We start from the raw sequence: 12,500 nt of genomic DNA, 5'->3' as shown, positions 1-12,500 counted from the left end.
AACCATCCAGGGAAACAGGTGCTTTCATTTCTCTCTCTCTGCTTCTAATTAAAGTGCAATTTCAGTGGGAGGAAAGGGTAGGAAAACAATCAGCTTCAGGTGGTCTTTTAGAAGATAGAGACACAAAGACCTGTTTAAGAACGCTAAGTGTGCACGGTGCAGAACAGGTTTATTACCCAGCAGCCACGTAGGTGGAGAAAATAGAGGGGGGAGTGCAACACAGACACACAGACACAGACACACACACACACACACACACACACACACACACACACACACACAGAGCAGGCTGTGCAGATGTGTTAAGAGACAGAGGGGGGATAAGACTACTCAGCTGGCTGAGAGGATGGCAGAAAAGTGGAGTGTGCATGTGTGTGTGTGTGTTTGTGTGTGTGTGTGTGTGTGTGTGTGTGTGTGTGTGTGTGTGTGCTGATGTGTGTGTGTGTGCATGAGAGAGAGAGGCGTGTGTGTGTGTAGGCGGTGTCGGATGTCGGTGTTGGCAAGTGATGGCAGAAGGAGCTGGTGGAGAGGAGAGCCCTGACAGATGGAGACTTGCCCTAAGATATTCTCATTGTCTACACACACACACACACACACACACACACACACACACACACACACACACACACACACACTTCCTTCCTTTCTCTTTCTGCTTTTCATTCTTCTTCACTATATGATTTTCTCTGTGAGTTTTGTCTCACTTTCTCTCTCTCTCTCTTTCTCTCTCTCTATCACACCATCTGCCTCTCTAACCTGTGCTTCTCTATCCCTCTCTCCCATCAATGGGAAATGTATCTCTCCATCTGCCTCATCACTCCAGACATCCTCATCAAGGCTATTAGTCATCATTGAAACCCAATGCCCTAAGTCTCGATCGATAGACCACAGTCAATATCCCACTAACACACTCATACACACACATACAGACACAGACACACACACACACAGACACACACACACACACACACACACACACACACACACACACACACACACACACACACACACACACACACACACACACACACACACACACACACACACACACACATACATTCACTCATACACACACAAACACACACACACACACTGCTTCTGTGGCTCATGTTGCTTTTTAGTGAGAATGGATGTACTCCAGAGTACTTTGCTTGAAGTATTGCTTCACAACTCTGACTCAATCTGTACGCCAAGCTCTGTTGATATCTCTATAAAAAACACAAGTGCTTGTTCCACTGTGCCTTAATAAACTGTTAATAGAGGCTTTATAAACCACGTCAACTCGCAAGCACAGACCTGAGGGCCTGGCCTCGATGACGTAGCGCGTGATGGGGGCTCGTCCGGGATCGCCGTTGGACCAGTGGATGGTGAGGCCCGTGCCGTAGCGGGAGATGAAGGGCTCTCCGGGAGGTCCAGGGGCCCCTGGGGACGAAGGAGAAGAGGTCAAAAGGTCGTATGACACCGTAAAGACTCATACAGCCGTGCGGTGTGGCCCGAGGCATTCATGATGAGCACGACTAGGCTTTAAACGTGATGCATCTCGGGGTGAGCTTAGCAAGGTAAACAACTGGAGGATGACTGGAAAATAAAAGAGCTTGTAAACAAACTGACACTTAAAATAAACACAAATAACACATGCAAACAAAACATGGCAGCTATTTTTTTTTTTTAAATGTGACTAATTCTGACCTTCGAGCTACAGAGGGGTGACAAATGTCAGGAGACAGACAAACAAATAAATTGACACATCCATTTGCAGATAGAGCACCAACCAGAGACACAAAACACAGTCACTGACTGACGGATATATTGACATACTGGCACACAAACAGACAGACAGATTGACAGATAGACAGACAACTAAATTGATAAACAAATAGAAAGACAGACAGGCAAATGGTTAGCTAGACAGATCAGACAGATGGATTAGAAAGATATATAGATAGATAGATAAATAGATAGATAGATCAGACAGATTAGACAGACAACGGACTGATTGATTGATTGATTCATTGATTGATTGAATAAATGATTGATTGATTCATCGACAGACAGACAGACAGACAGACAGACAGACAGACAGACAGACAGATAGACAGATAGATAGATAGATAGAGAGACAGACAGTTAGATAGTGCTCCCACCTTCCCCAGGGCCGGTGGTGATGTTGGCCTCCACCTCAGGGCCGTAGGTGAAGGTCCTGGCGCGGATGCGGAAGTTGTAGGTGACGCCGTCGGCCAGGTCTTTGATTTTCAGCCAGTAGGGGGGGCCCTTCACGTCCACCGTCACTGTCTTACTGACGCCTGAGGGGGAGGGGGAGTGGAGACAGTCGGCACAGGCCAGTGACGACTCTGGACAGACACACCGCATTTAGAGTCGACACACACACACACACACACACACACACTAGGCTCACGCAATACATTCCAGTTAGTTTTCTATTAAGCAATGCTAATATTGAAACTAATTGGGTCAATGGCTATGCTAGACATACACTCTAAGTTGGCTCAGGTATGCACATACACGCGCACACAAGACATTACGTTTACATAGGCTCACACAATGGTGTCCTGTTAGTTTTGTATTAGTTAATGCTAACATATGTTCTAATTAGGACTGATTAATCTGACTTGAATTAAAATCAAATACAGGAGGGATAGGGAGGTAAGAGGGGGATAAGGAGGGAGAGAAAGAAAGAAAGAAAGAAAGAAAGAAAGAAAGAAAGAAAGAAAGAAAGCAATCAAGCAACCGAGAGAGAAAGAGAAAGAAAAAAAGAAAGTACGCAGGCAACGAGAGAAAGAGAAAGATAAGTAAAAAGAAAAAAGTAAGAAAGAAAGAAAACAAGATAAATAGATAGATAGATAGATAGATGGATGATCTGAGGAGGCCTCACCATCGACAGGCGTGCAGGGTTCGTAGATGAGGCGATAGCCCTCGAGGATGCCGTTAGGGAAGACCGGCTCACCCCAGGACACGTTGACCGAGGTAGTGGTCAGCTCACTGAAATGGATGAAGCTCGGGGCACTGGGAGCTGAACAAACAACACACACACACACACACACACACACACACACACACACACACACACACACACACACACACACACACACACACACACACACACACACACACACACACACACACACACACACACACAACAGAGTTAACAAAGAGGAAACAATTGCAACATGGTTGTTTTGGTCTGACAGGTGCTCTTAGGTTAAAAGATCCCAAAAGTCTTGTTGACAATGAATAATGCAGACAACTATGAGGAAAAAAACAAGTCTTCATGTGATATAATGACATATCTCCTTCCTCAGGCATTTTCAATCAGACAAGCTGGCCATCGTGCATCAACACCAGGTCTTCATAAATAAGCAGAGTTAAACCCCAAACACTTCACTACTTTAAATCACACTGGAGCTCTGTGGAGCCCACATGGTGAGTAATGGCCGATGAATCAGATGGAGTTTGATATTCAGGACGTGGAGCTCGCACACACACACACACACACACACACACACACACACACACACAACCACGCACACACACACACACACCGCACACGCCGCACACACACACACACACACACACACACACACACACACACACACACACACACACACACACACACACACACACACTGTATGACCAATTGCCAGCAGTACAGAGCAGTGTTATTATTTTGTTCCCAAAATTTGTCAGTGGGGTTGTGGTGGTGGAGGGGCCAGAAAGAGGCCCACTCACACAGAGCCCTCATTGTGTGTGACAGGCCTGTCTTATATATTTATATACTTGTATGGACACGATGATATATATTTATATATGCTATCACGCCCCTTCCATCTCCCCCTCACTTCCCCAGTGTGGTTGTCACCAGCTTCCGTTGCCCTTCCTTTACAGAATACTCAGTCAAAGTCTGTGTGTACGCGCTTATGTGTGTGTGTGTGTGCGTGCGTGCGTGAGTGTGTGTGTGTGTGTGTGTGTGTGTGTGTGTGTGTGTGTGTGTGTGTGTGTGTGTGTGTGTGTGTGTGTGTGTGTGTGTGTGTGTGTGTGTGCTTATATTCTCTTGCCCCCATTTGCCTCCAAACAATCCCCCCACCGCCTGCACTACCCCTTCTCTCTCACTAGCACACACACACACACACACACACACACACACACACACACACACACACACGAACACACATAGAGAACTGTACTCTTCTGTGGGTAGGGTAAGAATACAAAAACACATTTCTTTACAGTCTTTGTGTGTGTGGTTGGGGGGAGTGTGTGTGGGGAGAGTACAGAGAGAGGGGGCATGAGAGGGTTGTGTGTGTGTGTGTGTGTGTGTGTGTGTGTGTGTGTGTGTGTGTCCTCTGAAAGGGAAAACAATCTGCTGGCTGTGTCCTCAGCTATGCGCTTCTTGGCCTCCGCAGCTGAACTTAAAGCTGAACACATAAAAACACCAGGCGCTCGAGGACCAAAGGGATACAAGTCCAGGAGTTCAGGTCAGAGAAAAAGTGTGTGTGTGTGTGTGTGTGGGTGTGTGTGAGTGTGTGTGTCTGTGTTTGTATGTGTGTGTGTGCGTGTGCGCGTGCATGTGTGTGCGGGGGTGGGGAGGTTAGAGGTTCACACTCTAACATCTGAGTTTGAATTTGAGAGAGAAAATGACAGACACAGACAGACACACACACACACACACACACACACACACACACACACACACACACACACACTTTAAAATACATGGAGCTGGGGGGTCTTGTGATGAGGGGAGAGTGATGAGAGTGAAATGATTCCTCTCTTCATCCCGAGGGATTTTCCTGATGTTCCGTTGGCCGGCCGACAGATTAAATAAATTAGACACACCGTAATAGCGGCACAAGCCCCGGCATTCCAGAAGTTTCCGCGGAATTGATCCGTAGAATTAGATTAACACACATGAATCTGTCTCCTCCTCCTAATGCCTCCTTATCTGTCTCTATCTGTTTCTCTCACTCCCACTATATCACTCGTTCTCTACCTCCCTCCAACAGAAGGAAGGATGGATCCCTCTTTCCCTACGGCTTTGACATAGAAATCTTATGTATGATAAAAAAAAAAAGATTTTACGTAACGATAAAGACATGGGTGTTGTCTAATTAAACATAATTATATTTTATATAATCAAAACAAGATGCCAAGAGTGCATTCATTAAAATATTTTTTTCTTTTTCACACACCCTTTCATTCTCTCTGAATTGCTCTCTCTCTCTCTCTCTCTCACTCCTTCTCTCTCTCTCCCTTTTTCTCTCTCTGTCACTCCTTCTCCCTCACACTCTCTCTTTCTCTCTCTCCTACTCTTTCTCTCTCTGTCACTTCTTCTCTCTCTCTCTTGGCTACTCCTTCTTTCCCACACTCTCTTTTTTCTCTCTCTCTCTCTCTCTCTCCCTCCCTCTCTTCCCTCCAGCGGTGGTATGGCAGCTCTCTCCCCTCTCTCATGATCTCCTTGGTGCGTTTCCAGGAAGTAAAGAGCTACTTGTGTTGAGTCCCGTCCCTAAGCCACCCCGAGCTCCACTCCTTCATCATCCCATGAACCCTTCATCTGTTCATCTCCACTCCTTCATCATCTCATAAACCCTTCATCTGTTCATCTCGAACTCCTTCATTTGATTTAAAAGGCAGTGTCCACAAATCTGGAGAAAGGTTATTGATATCTGAGCTCAAGAGCCAATCAAATAACACCGTCCCACCGGTGGTCCCTGAAGCGATGTATTCAGTGAGCCAGGGGGTCAGGATTTGACTGATTAGCTTTGCCGATTAGCAAGGCACTTCCTCGTCACCATTTTCCAGAAATACATCGTGTCCGGTGCCATTTCTCCTCATGTTGATTGGTGGCTGTTCCACTCTCAGCTCATGCACGGGCTTAGTGTGGGCACGAGCTCTCCCTCTGTACCTTACGTCAATCAGTAACCTGGCACTTAATTGGCTAAGTAAAACGGCACCGGAAACAAGCCCCTTGAAACGCCATGGTGAAGCATGACAAAATCGTTCAATTGTGGCAATTTTCACTAGCCTAGCATTCCCATTGAAATGAATGAATTATTAATTATAAGAACTGGAGAAAGTGAACAAGTCCCGCCGACTTGTTCACTTTCTCCAGACCAGTTCTTATAATAACTCCATGGTGTGAGCCTCTATGTTGTTTTCCATCTGGAGAGCAGAGCCAGGGGCTATGGGGAGCAATGTGCTGGAGTCAGTGAGAAGTGTACTGGATTGTGCTGGAGTCAGTGAGAAGTGTACTGGATTGTGCTGGAGTCAGTGAGAAGTGTACTGGATTGGAGTCAGTGAGAAGTGTACTGGATTGGAGTCAGTGAGAAGTGTACTGGATTGGAATCACACAGCGCGGCCTCAGCTGACTTTCTCAGATTTCTCACTTGATATTACGGTTTAATGACTCAACTCAGCTCTTTGTGTAGAGGTGCAGGCATACACTCTTTATTTGCTGTAAATACAAACATACACTCACACCATCAACACCAACAGACACATAAACACACACACACCAGTACACCCGCCCATCCGCCCATTTATCCACCCCCCCATCAACCCTTCTACACACTGTGACGGCCTGTGAGGCCTTCTGCTCGTTGTCTTGGTCATTGTCTTTGTTTTCAGGTGTGTTCGCGACCCAACGAGCTGACGAGCTGCACCTGAGGGGTGCAGATAAGAGGCCTGCTGCTTCTCCCCTTGAGAGGGCCATTCTGACTTTGGGTTTTGGACATGCAACACAGCACTCAGACACATTGCAAACATTCAACATCCATGCATTACTGACAACTGACTTGGACCCATCTCACACTCTTTGTTGTTCGTTTGCTATTAGTTCATTTGCTTTGGTTAATAAATCCATATTTTAGTTAACAATCCAACCTCTCGACTCCCTCTTTTGTTGTGGCCTTACCCCTAGGTCATAACATGGGGGCTCGTCTGGAACACCTAATTTTGGGGTGTTTTTGCCCGCATTGCACATCATCTACTCAGGAGGGCACTGCTCCCACATACTTTGGCCCACCATGACAAACCTGACCTCTACTGAAACCTGACACTCAGAGGTATTATATGAAACAGTCTGTTTGACTGTCTGATGTACTGGCAAAGGGTTACAGAGGCTTGAATATTGTTTTCTCTTTCAGCCGGTAACATACATCTCTGGAACTGCCCACATTTGGGCCCTCTAGATCACCATGTCAGCCTTGAAACACAACTAACACCTAACACCAGGTCTTGTGAGCCTGTAACTCAAAGTAGATTACTATGGGCTAAAATATGGAGTTTTCACAAATTTATTTGTGTTGAAATACCTATGCGAGTGTGTGTGTGTCATTTTTAGAAATCTGCCAGAGTAGCAAATTAATATGTAAAGTTATCCTTTTTCTTTGATTCTATGACAGTCAGTGTCATGCAAAAGTGGATAAAACTAGAATCTCCAGAATGTTAGCTTTCATTTGACACCAAGATTATGTTTCTACTCAAAGGGGTTCTTGTGTAGTAAGGGTTTTATTGTTTGTATGCACCATCAAATCTCTGAATTCTTTTGGCCGAAATGACTATTTCCTTGTTTGAATGGATTTGGAAGGGCTAGCTCTATAGTATATCCGGTAGTGTCACATATCAATCGATCCGTCTAACTCTTAGCATCCCGGAACCGTCGGTCCCATCTCCGAGACTTGCTGCAGTCCCGCGTTATCGTCATTCAAAGCGGAGGTCCCTGATTGACAGCTTTCTTGCCCAATCCCCTCCGGTTACGGATATCTCGACAACCAAAGGTCGCAGAGAGACATGGGAGGGCTCTATGAATGCGGAAGAGGCAGACGAATCATCAGATGTTTTTAGCTTAGCGATAGCACTTTGCTATGGAATGCTACGCGGCTATACAGATAAGTTTCTAGTCGCAGATTATTTATTTCTAGTTTGTTGCTATTGTATGAACTGTATTATACATCTACCAAACGTATTATGGATAAAACAACGTGGATATTCCATTACTATGGGTTCTTACGGACATGTGAAGGCCCAGCATTCTATGGTTGGCAGATCGCTATGGGGTCGTACAAGGACTGTAAGGTAAGGAGTCACTGATTCGAGATGGGTTTGGTGGGAGGGAGGGTACAGTACAGTACAGTACAGTAAGTTTTTTTTTTTTTTTTTCATAACGAACTATACATATCTTGATTCGTGAGAGTCTAAGCTTTCAACCGATATGTGACATGACTATGGAACTTCGTGATATGATGCCTAAAATTATGGGAGGGGGGAGTGGGGGAGGTGTGGGGGTGGGGGGTGAGTCGTGAACGGCACGCCGTTCCATGACTGGTCTAAACAAACTTTTTTCTGTTAGTTTACATTTTTAGTCGCACATTCATTTTCGTTGTTAATTGTTCTGTGTTTGCCCCCTTTAGGTTCATATGCAATTGTCTTTGGTTCTCACTTGCCTTGCTCAGGTGCAGGAGGGTAGAGTGAATTTGAAGTCCAGGGAGTCTGGCATTTGGTGCATGTAGCACATTTGTTTGGCAATTTGCATGTGTTCCTTTTGGTGTGGGAGTATAGTGGGATCACCTGGATGGTCTGCTCAGGTGCAGAGCGTCAGGTAGGCTAGCGCCGAAAATCCCAGAATTGTCCTTTGGTGCCGGTAGGTACAATTTGGTTCGCAGTCGTAGCACTGGTGTCTGCTCAGGTGCAGGCAAGCAGTGTGATTTGGTTAGGCTGCTGCTTGCATAGTCGGTCAGGGGAATGCCCTAGGCTAGTGCAAGTTTTGGTTCTTAGGGTGCCGGTAGGTACAAATTTGGTTAGCAGTCGTAGCACTTGATTGTCTGCTCAGGTGCAGGCAAGCAGGTGTGATTTGGTTGGACTGCTACTTGCATAGTCGTTCGGGAGAGTGCCGTAGGCTAGTGCAAGGTTTGGTTCTTTGGTTTCTCGCATGTTAGGGTTTGAGGACCAGAAATGTGAGGTTCGTTTGTTTGTTTGGTTGCATTGCTTGAGTGTCAGTTTGCAACAGTTATTTTGTCGGCTTTGTTGATTCTTGTGTGTCTTGGAAATGTGCGACGTATGTTTTTCTGTGCCTTTCTATAGGCTAGTCTATGGTAATGGTTGTTGGAGCCATACTAACACGTTTTGCTGACATTTGTCTCTGCAATAGAGTTAATCTCTGCCTGGTGAGTGCGTTGCACTTCTTTGAAGGGGGGCGAGAGAGGTTGGTTGGATAGTTTAGATACTTTTGTTTTCTTCAGTTATTGGCCGAATTTTGTAATGGTAGGCTAAATGGTCTGGTATGTTGGTCCTAGCCTTCCTAGTTTTGTCTTGTGTGCCATTTGCTTAAAAAAATAGTTTGTTTGCCACTTTAATGCATAAAAGTTTTCCCTGTTAGGCTTCAGTTGCGTTTCCCCTTTGGGTTGCGTCAGGGGGGTTGTAGTGTTGTGGCAATGCGGTTTGTGTCAATCATCTTCGGGTGATTTGTCTCGGGAGCACGTCCGTGGGAATCTGTGGGGTTGCCTATTGCAGGTCGCTTTGCAAACCCACTGGTTTAAGGTGCACAACAACCCGCCGCCAATCCACATGAAGACCATAGGTGAGTTTAGCTAGCTTTGGGGATATAGTTAGTGGGAAAACTTTTGGTTATTTTTGCCGTATGCCAGTTAAAGTGGTAAATGAATTGAAGGTGGTGTAGACATTATGTTTTTAATTATTACATATTGTAAATTGATGTCTTGTCCATATTGGATGTGTTTTTGGGCCTAATTGTATAATAAAATTCAGAAACCTATGGTTTCTGTTTTATGGGGGAGGGTGTGACGGCCTGTGAGGCCTTCTGCTCGTTGTCTTGGTCATTGTCTTTGTTTTCAGGTGTGTTCGCGACCCAACGAGCTGACGAGCTGCACCTGAGGGGTGCAGATAAGAGGCCTGCTGCTTCTCCCCTTGAGAGGGCCATTCTGACTTTGGGTTTTGGACATGCAACACAGCACTCAGACACATTGCAAACATTCAACATCCATGCATTACTGACAACTGACTTGGACCCATCTCACACTCTTTGTTGTTCGTTTGCTATTAGTTCATTTGCTTTGGTTAATAAATCCATATTTTAGTTAACAATCCAACCTCTCGACTCCCTCTTTTGTTGTGGCCTTACCCCTAGGTCATAACAACACACACACACACACACTTACCCACACCAGTACACCCGCCCATCCATCCAACCATCTATCCACCAAACCCATCAACCCTTCTACACACACCCAGACCCACACACACACACACACACACACACACACACACACACACACACTTACCGGCCTGTTGAGTGCGCCCCCTGGTGGCGGCGCTGCGCGGTCCGTCCCCGGCGGCGTTGAAGGCGGCCACGCTGATCATGTAGGTGGTGTAGCCCGTCAGGTTCTTCAGCTTCACCCCACCCTCCGGCATGAACAGCGTCCGCAGCTTCTCCGTCTCGTTCTGACGCTGGTACTCCCAGAAGTAGATCTTTCCGGAAATAATCAGAGCAGGGAGAAGGGGGAGAGCGGGATACTTATCATCTCAGAAAAATAAACAAACGGAAATAAACAGATGGAGGACGACTGTTTTGCCGTTTTCAGAAGTGCACACAGAGATAGAGAGCAAAGCCAAATGAAACAAATACAGATGTTTAGCTACATGGTTTTACTTATTTGAATAGTTTTGTGTTTATGGAGTTGAACCTTCCAAAATAGACATTGCAACTATTTATCATTTGACATGATCACCGATCCTTCACAGACCTTGTAGCCCTGGATATCTCCATTCTGATTCTCCAGAGGAGGCGGGTCCCATGTCACATCTAGCTGTGTGGCTGTTGCTGATTGGATGCCAACGTTCTGGGGCGGGGCTGTTGGAACTGGTGAGAAAACAAAATGTAGCCATTTAAACAAACAATCGTTTAAATAAACAATTGGTCTAAAGAGATTTAGTTCATTTACTGAAACAGTCATTTAATGGACCTCCCAGACCCACAGTACTTTAGGTTACAGTAAGAAGGAAGTAACATACTCTAACTCTACAGAGAGACTTCATAAAACAAGCACAAAAGAGGGGGATAGAGAAGATGTAGAGAAGACGATAAATGAGCAAGAAGACTTGACAGAATATCACAGAGGAGAAGGAGAGGAGTTCACAGAAGAATGGTGTGTTCATGCGGCTGGGAAGTGGGAAGGTTCCCACCTGTACTCTCCCAACTTCCAACATGAAAGTGGTCACTAGTTGCATGACGTCAACACATTATCCTGGGAGCTCTCCCGAAAGCCCCCACTTCAAACTGGGAAAGTTCCCATTTCAGGTGTGACGTGCACCCTCTAAACTCTAGGATTCTCCCACTTCCCAGTTGCTCCTGAACGCAGCGTTAGAGAACACCTAATAAAGATGGGGAATAATCTACACGGACGCTCGTACCTGCTTCTCCCACAAACACCTCCTGGGGCGAGCTGGTGGGGCCTTCCCCCACGGCGTTGAACACACTCAGACGGATCTCATAGCGCTTGTGCTTGCTCAGGTCTGAGAGGAAACACACAAACACACACACACACACACACAGCCATGAGGAAACAGCACACACAGATACATACGAGCACACATCACACGCGTGCACACACACACATGCTCACCAGCACACTCGCATGAATGCACATATCCATATATAGCTCTGATTTACAGGAAACCACGTACACAGAAACATATGTTTGCCCACTCAAACAGAAACACACACACACACACACAAAACACACACATTTCTGCAGCTCAATAGTGGTTCAGCTCATTGTCAGTGTTTAGATTGGATTGTGGCTCTTGTCAAATCATATCCAAGACAATACCCATGGCACACAAAAAAAACTGCCATGAAAATAAAATGGCTGGAAAATTGAGCCGAGGCCTTCACATTCCGCCGTTCAATCAATTCAACCACAAATCACATTTAAATACTCGCTCTTCCATTAAGAACAATGACAGAGAAATTGCATCCTTTACATAGTTTCCATGACGGCCCGGAGCGGCAGGGCATTATGTGCGATTGGATAATGAAGTGTGGCCAACTCCACCAGGAAGTGTATGAGTCGGGAGACGTTCTGGTCCCAGAGGTCGTCCATAACCTACAGTGTGGTTTGCCTAGTTTCAGTGTTGAGTGTGGAGACAACAGATATGCGTGTGCGTGTGTGTGTGTGTGTGTGTGTGTGTGTGTGTGCGTGTGTGTGTGTGTGTGTGTGTGTGTGTGTGGGTGTGTGGGTGTGTGTGTGGGGGGGGGAGAGAGAGAGAGAGAGAGAGAAGGAATGATAGCTAGAGGCTCTATAAACTAGATAGAGGAAGAGAAGGAGAGGAGGAATCTTTGATTTAGCACTTGCTGGTTTTTATTTGACATTTCCTGAGCCCTTCTAGGCTGGAGCCCAGTGCAGAGCTGCTGGGATGGGATAGGATGGGATAGGATGTGATGCTATCAGAAGACAGCTCCAGTGACG

The 12,500-nt window shown here is 46.0% G+C and overlaps 1 protein-coding gene across 1 annotated transcript in view; it reads right to left on the bottom strand.

Moving 5' to 3' along the window:
* The window catches only part of sdk2b (sidekick cell adhesion molecule 2b), a 162,946-nt gene that overhangs the window by 23,664 nt on the left and 126,782 nt on the right, over positions 1-12,500 (bottom strand). Inside the window, 6 exon segments of the mRNA XM_062526532.1 lie at positions 1,297-1,422; positions 2,145-2,303; positions 2,894-3,031; positions 10,314-10,500; positions 10,776-10,891; positions 11,443-11,544. Of these exon segments, the coding sequence (XP_062382516.1) occupies positions 1,297-1,422; positions 2,145-2,303; positions 2,894-3,031; positions 10,314-10,500; positions 10,776-10,891; positions 11,443-11,544 (828 nt within the window).

Source organism: Sardina pilchardus, chromosome 22, assembly GCF_963854185.1.
Source record: "Sardina pilchardus chromosome 22, fSarPil1.1, whole genome shotgun sequence".
NCBI lineage: Eukaryota > Metazoa > Chordata > Actinopteri > Clupeiformes > Clupeidae > Sardina > Sardina pilchardus.
The sequence above is the reverse complement of the archived record's forward strand: the minus strand, read 5'-3'. Positions and strand labels throughout refer to the sequence as shown.